Source organism: Drosophila nasuta, chromosome 3, assembly GCF_023558535.2.
Source record: "Drosophila nasuta strain 15112-1781.00 chromosome 3, ASM2355853v1, whole genome shotgun sequence".
NCBI lineage: Eukaryota > Metazoa > Arthropoda > Insecta > Diptera > Drosophilidae > Drosophila > Drosophila nasuta.
The window spans coordinates 32,427,716-32,443,660 of NC_083457.1; the positions used below are offsets into that span (position 1 = coordinate 32,427,716).

General features: G+C 36.3%; 5 protein-coding genes and 3 long non-coding RNA genes across 29 annotated transcripts in view; 2 read left to right on the top strand and 6 right to left on the bottom strand.

The window, feature by feature from the left end:
• Nucleotides 1-15,945, bottom strand: part of LOC132788814 (potassium channel subfamily T member 2) — a 145,605-nt gene that overhangs the window by 43,239 nt on the left and 86,421 nt on the right. For 12 of the 17 annotated variants that reach the window (XM_060796423.1, XM_060796427.1, XM_060796418.1 and 9 more), the window contains exon 2: nucleotides 10,230-10,423. The exons of 4 other annotated variants lie outside the window; for them this stretch is intronic. In XM_060796423.1, the coding sequence (XP_060652406.1) occupies nucleotides 10,230-10,423 (194 nt within the window). Of the gene's footprint in view, nucleotides 1-10,229; nucleotides 10,461-15,945 lie in introns of all 17 variants that reach the window. One more of the 17 variants, XM_060796422.1, reaches the window with a different exon arrangement.
• Nucleotides 2,610-3,093, bottom strand: LOC132788818 (uncharacterized). The gene is made up of 2 exons (XR_009632660.1): nucleotides 2,916-3,093; nucleotides 2,610-2,862 (listed from the first exon to the last, which is right to left on the bottom strand). It is a non-coding gene; the product is annotated as an uncharacterized LOC132788818 (long non-coding RNA).
• LOC132790946 (uncharacterized) lies at nucleotides 3,239-4,175 on the bottom strand. 3 transcript variants are annotated; one of them, XR_009632842.1, is made up of 3 exons: nucleotides 4,074-4,175; nucleotides 3,488-3,996; nucleotides 3,239-3,433 (listed from the first exon to the last, which is right to left on the bottom strand). It is a non-coding gene; the product is annotated as an uncharacterized LOC132790946 (long non-coding RNA). The 3 variants fall into 3 exon arrangements; XR_009632841.1 differs by having other exon boundaries at nucleotides 3,488-3,984; nucleotides 4,039-4,173; XR_009632843.1 differs by lacking the exon at nucleotides 4,074-4,175 and adding an exon at nucleotides 4,039-4,053.
• Nucleotides 4,439-6,592, bottom strand: LOC132790435 (uncharacterized). Of its 3 annotated transcripts, none has more exons than XR_009632798.1 (3): nucleotides 6,307-6,592; nucleotides 4,705-5,099; nucleotides 4,439-4,639 (listed from the first exon to the last, which is right to left on the bottom strand). It is a non-coding gene; the product is annotated as an uncharacterized LOC132790435 (long non-coding RNA). The 3 variants fall into 3 exon arrangements; XR_009632799.1 differs by having other exon boundaries at nucleotides 4,440-4,639; nucleotides 4,705-4,978; nucleotides 6,307-6,591; XR_009632800.1 differs by having other exon boundaries at nucleotides 4,440-4,639; nucleotides 4,705-4,967; nucleotides 6,307-6,590.
• Nucleotides 6,964-7,652, top strand: LOC132791753 (merozoite surface protein 9). The gene has a single exon (XM_060800805.1). It carries the CDS (start codon nucleotides 7,132-7,134, stop codon nucleotides 7,522-7,524), a length of 393 nt encoding a protein of 130 aa, XP_060656788.1. The 5' UTR covers nucleotides 6,964-7,131; the 3' UTR covers nucleotides 7,525-7,652.
• LOC132791754 (uncharacterized) lies at nucleotides 7,637-8,099 on the bottom strand. The gene has a single exon (XM_060800806.1). It carries the CDS (start codon nucleotides 8,090-8,092, stop codon nucleotides 7,910-7,912), a length of 183 nt encoding a protein of 60 aa, XP_060656789.1. The 5' UTR covers nucleotides 8,093-8,099; the 3' UTR covers nucleotides 7,637-7,909.
• On the bottom strand, nucleotides 8,093-8,693 carry LOC132791755 (uncharacterized). Its single transcript, XM_060800807.1, has 2 exons — nucleotides 8,378-8,693; nucleotides 8,093-8,229 (listed from the first exon to the last, which is right to left on the bottom strand). The coding sequence occupies exon 1, from the start codon at nucleotides 8,545-8,547 to the stop codon at nucleotides 8,413-8,415; it is 135 nt and encodes a 44-aa protein (XP_060656790.1). The 5' UTR covers nucleotides 8,548-8,693; the 3' UTR covers nucleotides 8,093-8,229; nucleotides 8,378-8,412.
• LOC132788817 (uncharacterized) lies at nucleotides 9,486-13,078 on the top strand. Of its 2 annotated transcripts, XR_009632659.1 has the most exons (4): nucleotides 9,486-9,526; nucleotides 12,311-12,442; nucleotides 12,504-12,719; nucleotides 12,782-13,078. XR_009632659.1 is itself a non-coding variant. In XM_060796437.1 (2 exons), the coding sequence occupies exons 1-2, from the start codon at nucleotides 12,638-12,640 to the stop codon at nucleotides 12,961-12,963; spliced, it is 264 nt and encodes an 87-aa protein (XP_060652420.1). In that variant the 5' UTR covers nucleotides 12,555-12,637; the 3' UTR covers nucleotides 12,964-13,078. The 2 variants fall into 2 exon arrangements, 1 of the variants encoding a protein (XP_060652420.1); XM_060796437.1 differs by lacking the exons at nucleotides 9,486-9,526; nucleotides 12,311-12,442 and having other exon boundaries at nucleotides 12,555-12,719.

The following is a 15,945-nucleotide window of genomic DNA, read 5'->3' on the forward strand; positions in this document are numbered from 1 at the left end:
TCGAAATGGCAGCAAGATAAGAATTGGCTTAAACTGTAACTCAAACAAGCAACCAACAACCAACCAACAACCAAACCAACTGACTAGTTGACTGGCTAATAAAGCGTTAAGGTGATTCGTATCTCAACTCAAAAACTTTGTTTTTACCCGACATTTTCACAACGTTTACTTGGCTGTAGTTTTGCCAGTTGACAATTTAAATCAACTCAGCCTGGGAAACTTTTTCCAGGAAATCGCTTTTAAACACTTTTAAATTTAAAATTTCATATTGATTATTAAGTAAAATGCAAATGTTTAGTTAAAATCGAAATAGTAATTTAAATATTTATTGTTGCTATTAATTTTTTTTATATATCAATTTAATATTTTTGAATTTATTGCTTTAATTCAATGTATTGCTTTTTATGATTAGCTTTTTATTACTTATTTTCCAATTTATGAATTATTTTTATATTATTCAATTTGTTTGTTTTTAGTCGCAGTTAAGAATCATTTATATTTTATTAATTATTTGTATGTTAATTGGCTTGTTTCTTTTTGATTTTTTAAATTTACTTTTAATTACTTATTTTCCACTTTTTATTGATTCCGCTTATTATCAATATAATTTTATTAGTTTAATTGTTGTTTTTTTTTTTTAATAATTTTGGATGTGTGATTTATTATGCTTTATATGCTTTATATTTCACTTTAACAAAAATGTGATTATTATTTTAATCACAATAATTAACACTTTTCGAATACCTTTCACAACCGCTACACACACACTCACACACAACTACACACACACAGCCAAAAAGGATGTAGCTTAATGAGGACCCGCTTCGAGAGATTTGATCAAGTGTTCAAGACGAGGACGAGGTCTGGGTATTTTTTTGTTGAATTGCTTTCGTACGCGTCGGCACAGGAATAACGACTGAGGCGAACACGAACTTGGCCCACTGACTTGGCCCCGATGTCGACCAAAGAAAATTCACCACAGGCCTCAGTGTGGTAGGATAATAACAGCTGACTGCTTGATTGGCGCCAAAAGCCGGCAAAGGTAGATGTTTACGTTTGGTCAAACTGAAGAGAAATTGTGAGCGACAGAGTGAAAGAGAGCGAGCAAAGCCAGAGCGAAAGCTCATCAGCTAAGAGCGAAGGTTAACAGCTTAAGAGCGAGGCTGCTGTTAGCCGAAAGCTTCTCATTTGGCCGACAATTAAGCGACTGTAAAACGAAATGCACGAGTGTTGGCTTAAATGCAATGGCAACGGCAATAGAATTTGAAAAATTAAGTATACGCAGTGAGGTTTATTAGAGAACTTTAAGCTTTGCCAAGTAAATTGTTGAACAAAAGTTGCTTCATAAATCTTACGAGTATGCTTTCGAAATTGTTACAAATTAATCCCTTGGAGAACAAAAGGTTGGACGCTAATCAATATGGTTTCAATTTGCGGTTTGGCAGGAACTAGCAGCTGACAGCACAAGGAGGATGGCCACCCAAGCTGGGTTAGCTGTACCTGTTGTCGGGGGCTTTATAAATGTGTGTATATTACGCATACCTGACTTCAAGCATGGGCAAACAATTTAACCTTTGCCACGGCTTGACAATGCCATCAATCATTTTGGCCTCAGCAGCGTCAGACATCATTTCATTTTGTAGGCAATCTCACGAAGCGTCGCTTATCCTTTAACCTGGTACCACAAGCCGAAAGGCCTTAAGCCCACAAACTACCAACTCATTCAATTACCCGGCCAGCATCAGCAGTGGCAGACTTTTGGATTGGATTGGACTCTGGGTTCAGTTCGAGTTGAGTTGAGTTGAGTTCGCCTTTGTTTGTTTGCTGATAAAAACCCATCGCAAGTTATTCAGAAACGCATTCGAGCATCTCCAGGGCGAAATCATGAAATATTTATGCGGATGTGTGAGAATAAGCCTAAAACCAACTGATTAAAATGCGGCGGTGCCGACAGCCCAACAACAACAACTGAAACTACCTCATTTGTATTTCTATTTGATGGCGGAGAAGTCTTCTCCCTCACCCGTCTCGCTCTGCTCATTTGTTAAACGATGCGTGGGCGGGTTATCATATCACTTTCCATAGCATCGATAATCAATCATACGCGTAAAAGGTGGAGACCCGACCGAGTGTGTGTTTGTGCTCAAATTTCAGCTCTATTATTTTACACAAATTTTATGGCAAACAAAACTAACGCAACTAATTAACGCACGTACCAAGAGTTGGCTTTATATGCATATATAATTAAGCCAAGGCTAATTGACTTGGTCATTAGTCGCACGGCACCTTAAAGTTTACTCCTCCCCAACTCAAAAATGTTTGCCATATATCTTTCAAGTTATTCTTGTGGCAGCGGCCATAAATGAAAGTTTTGGCCAAGAGTTTTTGGCAGCATCTTAGGGAAATCAACTTACAAAAGTTTTTCATTTTCTTTTTTTTTTCTTGTTGCAGCCACCCCTGGTACATATTTTATTGGCCTATTCTCTGAGATCGATTCGCATTTGGCAACAAGAGCCAAAAACTTGTTGATAAAGGTTAGCAACAGTCGGTCTATGGGGGATATAAGTGGAGTATGTGGAGAAGAGAATGCCAATTCCAAATGCATTAAAGCCATCGATACACAGCATCAACTTTATGCTCAATTTTAATGAATTAAGAGACTCGAATTAGCTTTGTGGCAAAGTTAGTAAATTTCCATTTTCATTCAAGCATCTTACAACATTATTAAATTTTGTTCGTTTCGATTATGGATTGCATCTTCTCGAGACCATCATGCCAACTACAATGCCTAGGGCAAAGGATATAAGATGCGTCATTTTTTCTGGTATTTAAACTTCAACTTCTCAAATCTATTTGGAGACGCTGTGGAAATACCTTAAGAAATAGCTTGCAAATTATGTTTACTTTCCACTTACATCAATGTTTTTAGCAATTAGAAAACCAACAATACCGCCGATAAGAAATATTATAACTCCATGCATTTTTTAAAACAATTATTCCGAGAAATGTTTAGGCTTCTTGTTAAAAATTTTAAATGAGAATTATTCAAAACAAGTATGTGACTTAACAAAAAAGACGAGGGAAACTAGATTAAAAAAGGCAAGGCACATTTTCATTTTCTCATATATTTAGATAATTGTACTTTAAATTTATTCATCTGTACATGACTTTATTTTAAAAATAAAATAAGCTTGTATTGTAAGAAACCGTTGAATTTTAACGGCCACGATTGAGAGACTTAAATTAACTTTGTGGCAAAGTTAATAATTTTCCATTTTTATTTAAGCATCTTACATCATGATCAAATTTTGTTTATTTCTTTTAAGGATTGCATTTTTTTGAGACCATCATGCCCACTACAATGCCGAGAACAAAACTTATGAGATGTGTCATATCTTCTGATACTTCAACTCCAACTTCTCCAATCTATTTGCTGCGGAAATACCTCAAAAAATAGCTTTGCAAATTATATTTACTTTCGACTTACATCAATGTTTTTAGCAATTAGAAAACCAACAACACCACCGATAATAAATATTAGAACTCCATGCATTTTTCAAAACAGTTATTCCGAGATATGTTTAGGTTTCTTGTTTAAAATTTTAAGTGAGAATTATTCAAAAATAGTATGATGAAGAAAACGAGGCGAGCTAGATTGAAAAAGGTAAGGGATATTTTCATTTCCTCATAGATTTAGATAATTTTACTTTAAATTCATTATTGTTTTATTTTAAGTACGTGACTTAATTTTAAAAATGCGGTAAACATGTATTTAAAGAAATCATTGAATTAGCTTCGCGGCAATGTTAGTAAACTCTATTTTAATTCAAACATTTTACATGATTACATTTTGTTTATTTCGATTATGGATTGCAGCTTCTCGAGACCATCATACCAACTACAATGCCAAGAGTAAAAGTAATGAGATGAGACATTTCTTCTGGTACTTCAATTTCAACAACTCCAATCTATTTCAATCAGACGCTGCGGAAATATCTAAAAAAAAAGCTTTGCGAATTAGATTTACTTTCGACTTACATCGATATTTTTGGCGATTAGAAAACCAACAATACCGCCAATAATAAATATGAACACTCCATGCATTTTTTTAAACTAAATATTACGAGAATGATTAGGTTTCTTGATTAAAATTTGAAATGAGAATTATTCCAAAAAGTATGTGACTTGACGAAGAAAACGAGGCGAACTAAATAACTAAATAATAGATAAAAAAAAGTCAATGAATGTTCCCATTTTCTCATAAACTTATATAATCTTACAATAAATTCGGTTAAAAATAATTGTTTTGTTTATTTTTTAAATACGTACATTTTAAAGACACAGTAAACTAGATATTTAAGAAATCTTTGAATTTTAACAGCCACAACTAAAAGTCTTAATGCAGTTTAGACTAGAAGATATATAAAAAATATTTCATTATTTTTTCATTTTTTATTATTTACAATTTTATCTGGAAGGCTTTTCTTCTCTTATACCAAATCTTGAATTTAAGTCCATTTTGTGATTACCATGGTCAGCAACGCCGTTTGCACAACAACAAGCCCGTAATCAAGCCAAGTGCATAAGATATAACGTGACTCATGGTTATATTGGATATACTCGTATGATTAGCCGTTTGCTTGATATAGATAAATACATTAAGATTACGATTATGTACGAGGTGATTAACCTTTAGAGACTTACTCAAGTTACAGGTAAATTTATTGCACAATTGTAGAGCTTGTCTACAAAATAGACTAAATTTTGATCGAATAAATTGCTTTTATTCGATGAAGGCAAAGTCTATGTGACTTGTTGTGCTCTCTCTTTACCTTGTAGTCAATCTTCATTAATCGCACCAATTTGCCATCAATATTGACCTACGAGTTGTAGCCAACCAAATAGCCAAGAATACATCCCAAAACAAATGTGCACAGCCAGTCCAAGTCCATTATAAGTAAAAAACACTGCGGAATTTCTTAAAATATTGGTACCAAAAATTTGAAATATGAGAAAAGGGGTTTTTGATGTTTGAGTAAAAATGAAGTAATCAGAATGCAGTGGCCTACTACGATATGAAAGGTGACAGTAGAGCTCGACTGAAATAAAAAAAGCAGATTTTAAATATGCCAAATTAATATAGCCAAACAATTTTAAAACAAGTAAGAAAGTTACAGTCGAGTGTGCTCGACTGTGAGATACCCGCTACCCATTTTTAATAAAGGCAAAATATTGCGGTATCATTTTCAAAATATACCGAAAATACTAAAAAAAATACTAAAAATATACCAAATGGTATATTTGGTATATCGATATAGTACACCATTCAAAATATACCAGTTGAGTTGGTACATTGTGCCGTCTAACAATGTACCAGATTGTCGGCCAAAGCAACTCAGACCCATAGTAAGTAGGCGTTTTTGCCCATACAAAAGTATTTCTTTAATAACTTCCACAATTTTCTTCTGATCGCAACAAAATTTTCAGGAATCATAACTACTATAGTAATTATTGTATGTACCAAAATTCGTAACTCTAGCTTTAAAATTACGCTTGTTATTCGATTTTTTTGATTTGCGGGGGCGGAAGTGGGCGTGACAAAAATTTGAAACAAACTTGATCTGCGTGCAAACATAACAAATGCTGTCGAAAAAAAATTATAGCTCTATCTCTTATAGTCTCTGAGATCCAGTGTTTCATACGGACGGACGGACAGACGGACAGACGGACAGACACACAGACGGACAGACGGACAGACGGACAGACGGACATGGCTATATCGTCTCGGCTGTTGACGCTGATCAAGAATATATATACTTTATAGGGTCGGAGATGCCTCCTTCTACCTGTTACATACATTTCCTGCCGGCACAAAGTTATAATACCCTTCTACCCTATGGGTAGCGGGTATAAATATACCAATGGCTATATTTGGTATATTGATATAGTACTATATTCAAAATATGATGTGAAGTGAAAAATACACCAACGGCTATATTTGGTATATTGATAAAGAACCACATTCAAAATATACTATAGAGTACAAAGCACTTTCCAATGCAACTAAGAAACTTAGTAATGATCATAAGTACCAATTAAATCATTAATAAAAAGAAATGCATTTTGTCCCATTAGAAATACAATGATGCAAAATAAGGGACTTTTGAAGAATTTTGATAACATATTTGGTTTGTGATTGACATACATATTGTAGATTGAAGAAAAACAAGCAACATGGTTGTACCTTTAAATGATTCAGAAATACGCCTACGTTTATGCAGCTGTAGGTATACTACGTATACTTACTTTATAATCTGTTTAATTAAAAATTTTTGTCAATAAACTGCTCCATAATATTCTGTGATATCAAATATTTAATGTTACAATCGCTGAATTTACTGTGCAGTCAATCTTCTTTATAAGTGATTCTTTGGTCAAATGCTGTTGAATGAGTTGTGACCGGCATAATAGCCAAGAATACAGCCTAAAATAAATGTGCACAACCATGCCATGATTAAAAACCTGCAGAATATAATTTAGATTGCCTAAATGAAACTTAAAATTTTGATCGAAATATGTTTAAAAATGAATTCAAAAGATTTCAAGGGCTTACTTTGTTGTGAGAAGTATGTAGGATAGAAGATTCGCTGACAGGTGAAGATTTAAGATTGCAGTTTGAATATTGAAATAATTTTAAATTTTATATTGATAAAGTGGTGACAGAGATGGAGGTTTCAGTAGCTCAAACATGAAAGCATCTTTTTCAATTGCTTAATGCATTTCTTTCGTTAAAATAAACTTTTTATTTTCAACGCAAACAAAGCTGTTGGTAAACAATGCGTTTGGCTCTCTTCACTATAAATGCCATGCGACAAACTATATCACACTTTTATGAAGCATAATTTCTAGCCAACTGTGATATGGGGATTTAAATATTTCAACTTGCTGGGAAAATGCGTCAGGCTCATTAGACTTTCACATTTTCGTTAGTTCAGACACGCTGAAAACTTTTTCGGTCTGCTACAGATTTTTATTTTTCGGCAATTTAAAATTTGAAATCTTAATTTTTTCCTTTTTTGTTGATTTATTCTTGTTTATCGAAATTCTTGTTAGTCGCAGGCCGGCTCTCTGATGTCGAAAGAAGGCTCTGGATCATGCGGTTGCCCCAATCCCTCATGCAGGCCGCCGCAAACACAGCGACCAACTTGTCGCCCACCACCGACGCTCTTCTCGAGGCTCAACTGTACTGCCTGCAATCGCTTGTTCTTTTTCATTGTCGGTGCAGGAGTCGCGATTTACTATGACAAACTGAAGGAAGCGGCACGTAAGGCCGAAGAGGAGGCGAACAAAGACCCCAAGCAGAAAGAGAAGGAGCGCAAGGAGAAAGAAAAGCAGGAGAAGGCAGAGAAAGATAGAAAAGAGAAAGAGCGTAAGGAGCAGGAGAAGAAGGACAAGGAGCGTAAGGCGAAGGAGCAAAAGGAGAAGGAGAAGAAAGAAAAGGAGGAAAAGGCAGCGAAGAAGTGAAAATTTTCCATGTGCGAAAATGAAGCGCCATCGATTATCAAATGCAAAATTTACAAAATGTATAAAAATGTTTAAAGCGTTATAAAACAATTACAAAATATTATACCAACAATTTCCAATTATCACAATTATTATTTCGATTTAATCTTTAATGTTGCAATACTAAAATTTTAAATTTACAGATTAGCGAGAAAGAGATTCAAAGAGTGGCTTTGACTGTCCAGAGGTGTTCGGGTGTTACACGCATTGAAGGCCGTTCTATAAAGCCGGAGGCTGACACATATCAAATCATATGTTGTCATCTTCCGGTTGAATTAGCTCGTCATTCAATTCCAGTAGTAAGATCCGCACATTGCAATCCAGACTCCCCATCGATATTCTCAACTTAGTCCTTGGGCTTTGATTTCTTATCGCTGCTGGCATTCTGTAGTTCCTCTTTGATCCGATCCTTCTGACGCACTATGAGTACGCCAAGTCCCACGCCGATCGAGAAAAACAGAACACGATTGCATTGCCCGCAATTGAGTCGCGATAGGATCGATGGACGTGGTCTGCACGATCTTCGCATATCGATGATTTAGTTTTTTTCTCAATTTCTCGCGCGCCGAGAACGTTGTTATCCAGGGTTATTATTAAAGCAACTGAATTTCTCGTCGCTTGGCTTTTTTTAAATGTCACTCCATTATCTTGACATTTCTTGCGGAGCTTATGTGATGAAAATGAAAAAGTTAAATCAATACCTGGCAGACTACCTAAGTCCTAAAAAGATTAATTCATAGCGCGCCCTCAATTCCGAATAAGTTAACGAATCTAGCGAATTGAGAATGATTCGATTAATTATCGAAATGCATACCTTAAATGGATGGAAGGCATCTCTACGGGGTCCTACTACTTCTTTTTATTGTCCTTGCCTTTGTTGTCCTTGCTGGCCTTGCCATCTTCGGCGGGGAATGTCTTTGCATACCAAAGCCCCACGATGACACCAGCAAAGGTCGCCGAAATGCGCTCACACCACATAAACATCTTGGAGAGGGAACCTTTTTGACCTTACCAAAACCTAAAATAATATGTAAACTGTGCGGTTTCGCTTTGGGGAAATGCCTGAATATATTTTTGTGTACTTTATGTTTATTTTTTCGAACGTTATCTGAAAGGGCCAAAAAGGTAAACTAAATTATTTGATGAAACCAATCTCAAAACCAAACCGAAAATCAACAGCCTACTGCGATGAACTTTAATCCCATTGCAGCGGATTCATTTCATAATTTTTGGTGGCAATCTCATTAACAACTAAAGCCCCTAACGCTTTAGGCTGAGTGGCAGGCAAATTGATGTCGAGTACAACAACGAATCGACCCATAAAACTTGGTACTTCAACCTAAAATCTGTCGGCTCATCGAGTGAGAGTATGAGCACGAGTACTTGAAATGATATCAAGCTGCTGCCATCAGCCACGTTTTTTTTGGGAGGGCAACAGCATTATAATTTCATTTGACAATTGTGGCACGTCAAAATGTCACAAGTCGCGATTCACGAGGCACAATTCACGAGTCAGCGACTGAAGTCGCATACGTGCCACACACAAAGCACATTTGCTAGAGCCAAAAAAAAATTAAACCGAAATTAAATATTTATGCGTAAAGACGCAACTGCAAATACACTAACAACATAGGAGTTTATAGGTTGTGTAGGTAAGAAGAAAGTGATGAGGACTCTTAAAATAAGTAAGAAACTTTGTGGCCAGAAAAGGGTTGTAAGAAACGGATTCTCAATTATTGAGACTTCCTTATTGTTTTAAGCAATAAACAAGTACTCTTTGTTTAAACTTCCATTTACAAAATATGTTGATTATAAAAATAGAAAAAATTAATACATAAGTCTCTCTCAGTTTGAAGTTTTTCAAAAAAAAAGGAAAAATATTATATATATATAATAAATAATAAAAATATTATATATATATAATATTTTTAAATAAAATGGAACAGTTTGCTCCACTAGAACTGTAAGTAGCAAATAAAATCTTCAAATTAGAATATTATTATTGCTATATATGTTTTACTTAAATCGAAAAATGTGTTAGTAAAGAATTTTTGTATTTTAGTTACATCTAAAATTTATTGCTTAAATACAAAAACCCAAGCTTATATTTAGGATGGGTCTCACTTATGCAATAGATTCTCTGTGCAAAACTCTGCGATAAAGTGTATTAAAGTTTCGTTTAGCAGCTGTTTGGCTTTTCATGCTTGTTGTGTAACAAATCAAGTTGAGATTGTACATTATAAGTTGGAAGCTTGCTGCGTACTCGTATAATAATACACAAAAGAATAATGGCAAAGTTATACGATGTGTGTGTGTGTGTGTGTGTTACATAAGCAAGGGGTACAAAGAAAGCAAAAACAGAAAGCATTATTCCATATCCCACAAATGTGAATGTGAAGAGGTTGCATTTCTAAACTGACTTTTTGGTTATTTGTACTCTCGTCGTCGTTGTAGAATGTTAGCTGTTGCTTTAGCTGCCCCCAGGAGTTCAGCTCAGGTAAAGAAAAACAATTCGTGTTGGTACTGGCAAAAGTTGTTCAATGGCGAGAGGTTGTGACTTTTCTTTCTCTCTTCTCTCGTTCTGTTGTTCAACAAAGTAATCGTAACACACACACACACACTCACACGTTGCCTTTAGGGGCAACACTCGGAGAACACAGACTCACCTTGGTATTTGAAGCGCAATCTCGTCCAGGCTGTCGGATGGACTCATTGGCGTGCGCTCGAAGAGTCGAGATGGGGCCAGCGTCAGGTGGCCAGTTGAGTCGCTGACACATTTGAAGACCTTGGCGCCTCGACGCTGGCGCTGCTGTTGACGCTGTTGCTCCACGCGCTTCTTGCGCTTGTTCTCCTCGGCGCGCTGGAGATTATGCAAGCGAAAGAAGAACATTGACATTCTGCTCGTGGGTGGAGTGAAGTGAGTCGAATAGTAGCGGGAATTGTGAATGCAAACAGGAATTGTGTGAAGAAGCAAACGGATTTTTCCAAAATACATTTCAGCAGCGCACGTTGTTGTTGTTGTAATTGCATTTGATATTTGTTGTTGTTGTTGTTATTGTTGATTTGATTGATGTTGCGAGTCAATTTAGTAAAGCAATTCATTGCCATTTTTGTTGTAGTTGTTGTTGTTGTTGTTCGATGGTTATTGTAAGCAGCATGAATTATGCAAAACGAATCATATTTTCGATTTAAGTGTGTGTGCTTGTGTGTATGTGTCTGTGTTTGTAATTTTTGGGAGCTTAGAAAGCATGCAAAAAAGCCAAGTGAAATCATAAATCGAAAAGCAAATCTAAATGACATGTCCCGGGGGCAAGAGGAAGAGCAGCAAAGCAAAACCAAGCAACTTCCGGCAGCATCAATCACTTTTAAGCGCCACACAAAATGAGCGAACGAATGAATGAGAGGAACAGTTGGAGTTTGAGGGGGGAAGGTGGAAGCGGGACAACTGCATAGCTGGACAGCTGCTTGCAAGTTTCAAATCGCTTGTGTGTGTGTGTTAGTGCGGACCGGAAATTGAAATACGAAGAGCATTTTACAGAGCGGGTTTTTCGTCTTTAAAGCGATATCTTTGCCAAAAAAAAAAAGAAAAAACAGAATGTACAGCGGAAATGAGGGGAAATTCTCTCCATCAGTGTATTCTCTATCTCTCTCTCTCTCTGTCTCTCATTATATGCCAGCTGTGGCAGGAAAATCAATTGGAAAATGCCATAGGATATTTTTGGTAGCATTGATTGATTACGCATTGATCAGCCTGCAATCAGGCGTTAAGTAAATATCAAATACTTCGCTTGTCATCAGCAGTAGCAACAGACTTCCGTTCAATTAGACAACAGTTATTTATCCTAATGACAGAGTCAGCTTTGTCTATCTCTCTCTTTCTCTCTCTGTCACACTCATTACTTAATGAGCAGGCGCTTGGTTGGGGGACAACTTGGACTTGTGTCAAAAAAATAAATTAATCGAAATTTACATAAATTTACCCAAGGACATTGTCACAACGTCTGCACCAATACCAATACCAATCGAAATACAATAGCGTTCACAAAACTTAATTACACGTGCGCTAAGCGAGAGCGAGATAGCCACAGTTGGAGACAGTAAAAGAAAGAGAGAGAGAAACTGAAAGTCAATAAAACAATTTGGAATAGAACAATAGCAAAGTGAGAGACTATTGGATGGCCTGCAATAGCATTGATTATTTTAACAATACTTTAAAACGATACCAAATATAATGAGAAATTTACTGTAGATCTTAAATCTTCTTAATTTTGAATTACTTTATCTATGTAGTCACGTTAAAAAATCCAAAATATAAGGTCTATTTAGGGAATCAAATCCCTACTATATTATTATACAAATATATGAACTGAATCTTTCGTGTAGGCTTTAACTTAATGCAACCTACTAAGCTTTATAAAGCATTTTGAACTACTCCGAATTTAAAAAAATCAGTCATGTACGCTTTAACTTAATCCAACCAATTATGTTTAATAAAACTTTTCGAAGTACCCAGCATTTTAAAGTATTAATTATCTTTTTAATTTCTTTGAAATAAGTGCCTACTTCGAATACTTAATATTATAAAAAAGCGCTTATAAATCTCCTGCAACAACTTTGCATTCATTGGAAACTCATTTCTATTACAGGGTATGCGAAAACAAACACTTTGCATCGTCATTACCTCGCCAAGGGCGTCAGACACTCTGTACACTTTGTTAATTAGGCAAACTCTGACAGTCTTTAATAGCTTTATAATTTCAGCAAAGCTACGTTCGCATGGCCATTCACTTCATTTTTGGGGGACACACAACCCAAAAACGCTTCAAGTTAATCAAGGCTCAATATTTATCCAAGTTGCTTAAAAAGCGATTCAAAAATGGTCAGTCGGGACTGCTGTGCTGATAAATTTAAATACATTAAATGACTTAAAGCGTCCACAGCTTGTTGAAGACTAAATTTGTGGAAGCTGTCAACTGTAGCAAATGAATTTCACGCCTTGAAATGCGACAAAAGTTCAACAGTCTGATGAAGTTATTGCAATGTTGTAGTTTCAGTTTTAGTTGCAGTTCAGGTGATGGGATCTTTGTGGCTTGTATGCGGGTTCTTGGCATTGCTTCCTCTTAAAGCAATAACTGATGAGGATGCAGACGCAGTGAGTGAGTCAATCGCAACATTATCAAATTTCAGTTTGTATAGAAATTAATGTTTCCTTTTACAGTCGAGAAATGTGAAATGCGAGTCATGGTATTTGAGGGATATCAACGCACAATGTGTGCTCCACTTCAAGAGGTGTGGGTACTGTCAAAGGGTGTATGCCGCAAAGGATTCACATGTGCCAAGGGCTATAGTGAACGGGAATGTAAAGAAAAGTGCCTGAAGAAACGAAGCAGCAATGACTAAAACTGGTCTCAGCCTGAGTTCGGAGCGAACCCGAACAACTGGAACCGGAACTAAGCCGTTTCCATTACTTTTTATATATGTAATTGTATTCTCATATTAAACTGGATCTAATTAATGACATGCATTTCGCGACAGTTACGTCAAGTAAATAGTGATTGAAACAAAAGGTTTGCGAGATTTAGTTACCCCAAAGTAGTTGATAAAATGATAAAACTTTGCTGCCTTTGTGCAACTAAATGTTTAATACTGCTGCAGTCAGTGCAATCGCAGCAAGGCGAAAGTAGCACGCAACTTTCTATAGAGTTTTCTTTTAGAGCAGTTTCTCTTCTTTTGTAGAGAATAAGAGGTGCATGCAGCATGAGTTAAATGCCCTGCAGAGCAGGTGATATTATACTTCAGATTGAGCTGTCATGAAGGATACTCGAAAAGGAATTGCCGAAGGCATTATTAATGACAAGTCAAGGCCTGGGTATATACTCATCTAGAATGATTTATACATCTGGTAATCCAAGTTCTATTACAGAAACTACTAGTAGAACTTCCTCAATGCAACTCAAAAGGCAATGCAAAAAAGCAACTCCTACCTCAACTTCTTCATCAGCTTATACACCAATGCCTACAACAATTAATTCTCCAACTTCTGCAGCAGTTGATACTGCAATTGAAACTGCTTCTACGATAACAGAACTATTAATTCAATTGAAGCTATTTAAAAAAAAAAAGTATTTACACTTCTACAACAACAAAAATTCATACTAAAACTTTCACATAACTTCTACACCAACTTCTACGGCAACTCCTACATCAACTTCTACAGTAACCTATAAAACAACTTATACCACCACTTATACACCTTCTATTACTACATTTATTATACCAATGTCTAGCAGAACTTGTAATACAAATAAAATCTTTAATCACACTTCTACAATGACAACAATTCCAACAACAACTCTCACTCCGACTTCTACACTAACAAATAAAAAAACTGCTTCTGCAACTTCTAAAACAACTTCTACACCAACTTCTAAAACAACTCCTACATAAACTACAATAAAAACTACTACACGAACTTATACACCATTTTCTACAGCATCTTCTTCAACAACTTCTACACGAACTTCTATAACAACTACTACACTAACTTCTACAACGAAAATAGCTACTAGGATAACCACTAATTGTATTGATATTGTTGCGACAAATTCAACCATTAATTACCCTTCTATAGTAATTGATATAGCAATAGAAAGAGCTTCGAGCAGAATTTCGAATTCAATTGATGATCTTGCAGCAAATTGAATCACTAATCACACTTCTATACAAAAAATAACAAAATCACAATTCCAACAACGATATCGAAACCCGCATAACCAATAGAAAGACTGAAACCACGACAAGCCTATGGAATGTGTAAAATTAGCAGAAACAGTTAAACAAACCCCACTAAATGCAGGCTTATCAAGCGCACAGCAGGCGAGACAGGCCGATGGCGATGTCCTTAAATGATTTCACGCCCACTGCAAAATCATAAAAAAAAGAAGAAAAACAAACAATGGCAACATTTTTAGCATTCCAACGACATGCCTCAAAAAGCGAAAAATACACGCACAATGGCCTGAAAAGAAATCAGCCCAATAATCATTAGGGCACAAAAACTTGCGAGAAGTGGCGACCAAAGCAAAGTCCAGCCGAGGGCTGGCTTTTGTCTTGGCTTGGGTTAAGTGCGTTCGTTGGAGCACACACAAGTGCTGACCAGGCAGCAGGCACAACACACAGAGAGCATTAGAGCACACAGAAAACAACACAGAATGTAGGGTGTTATTTTGAAGAGGGATGTTGCGAGGTGGGAGGCATATAAAGCAAAATGCCGAAATAAACACTTGTACTCCCACTGTGCTGTTCTGCTGCTGATGTTGGCATACCACAAAAGGGCATATTTTCCAGCTCAACGAAGGCGTTTAGGCCACGTTCTTCGTCTCTCTCTGTGTGTGTGTGTTCGATGAGGACACGCTTATTTCATTGTCCTTTGGCCAGGCATTCTTCCAGGAGGCGTGTGCCGTAAAAATGCGCCCTTTCTGGCCAACACACACAAAAAAAGAAGAATTTATATGTGTGTACGTAATAAAAATGTAGACAATTTTTACGACACAGCACAACACGAAAATGGCCACTTTATTTCTTCATTAAAAACCAGTATTGATTGTCCCACCAGGCCACCTGCCCCCCGCCTCCTGCTCCTCCTCCTCGTCCTGCTCACTCTCAGCATCGTCATCTTGTGATGCTGCTGCCGCTGACAATCATCACTCCCGCCGCAGGAGGGAATCACTTTAATTGAAGTCTGGCAAAAGTTCTGGTGATTTACTTGGCCACACACCGTCAAGTGTTAAGCGTTTGAATGCCAAAAATGAAGGAACTGCCAAGCGAGTGAGTGACAGACGAGTAGTTACCCTGTAAATTGACTAAATATTCAATTAATTAATTAATTGAAATTAATTCATTTTAAAGTGCGTTTAACTAGCTAACTAGCACGTGACTTACAATTATTTTGCGACTTCATTTCAGCTTCTTTATACTCGCATTTCTTAAACCTTAGCTAAAATTAACTAAGCCTTCTTCACTCTAAAGTGCGTATAGCCAATATAACACTTGACTTACAATTACTTTGCAATTTCATTCCAGCTTCTTAATACTCTTTTCTTAAATCACATTTCTCAATGTCTCTCACCCTTAGCTAAAATTAAACTACAACTACTTCATTCTAAAGTACATTTCATTAGCTAATAAAAGCCAATTGTTTTGCGACTTTATTAAAACTTTTCAATACTCTTTTTTTTTTAATTACACTTCCCACTCTTATTCACCCTTAGTTACAAACCATTTTAATCGCCGTCCATGTTGCGCATTTAGCATGCCGCAGTGAATGCTGTCAATAATCAAATTTCATTGTGTAATCATTCTCTCTCATTGATCGCAATTGTC

Bases quoted from the DNA above. Each gene is read 5' to 3' on its own strand.
- LOC132791753 (XM_060800805.1), top strand. From the start codon at position 7,132: ATGTCGAAAGAAGGCTCTGGATCATGCGGTTGCCCCAATCCCTCATGC.
- LOC132791754 (XM_060800806.1), bottom strand. From the start codon at position 8,092: ATGCGAAGATCGTGCAGACCACGTCCATCGATCCTATCGCGACTCAAT.
- LOC132791755 (XM_060800807.1), bottom strand. From the start codon at position 8,547: ATGTTTATGTGGTGTGAGCGCATTTCGGCGACCTTTGCTGGTGTCATC.
- LOC132788817 (XM_060796437.1), top strand. From the start codon at position 12,638: ATGGGATCTTTGTGGCTTGTATGCGGGTTCTTGGCATTGCTTCCTCTT. The intron at 12,720-12,781 runs GTGAGTCAATCG...TTCCTTTTACAG, and splicing joins TGAGGATGCAGACGCAGTGA to TCGAGAAATGTGAAATGCGA.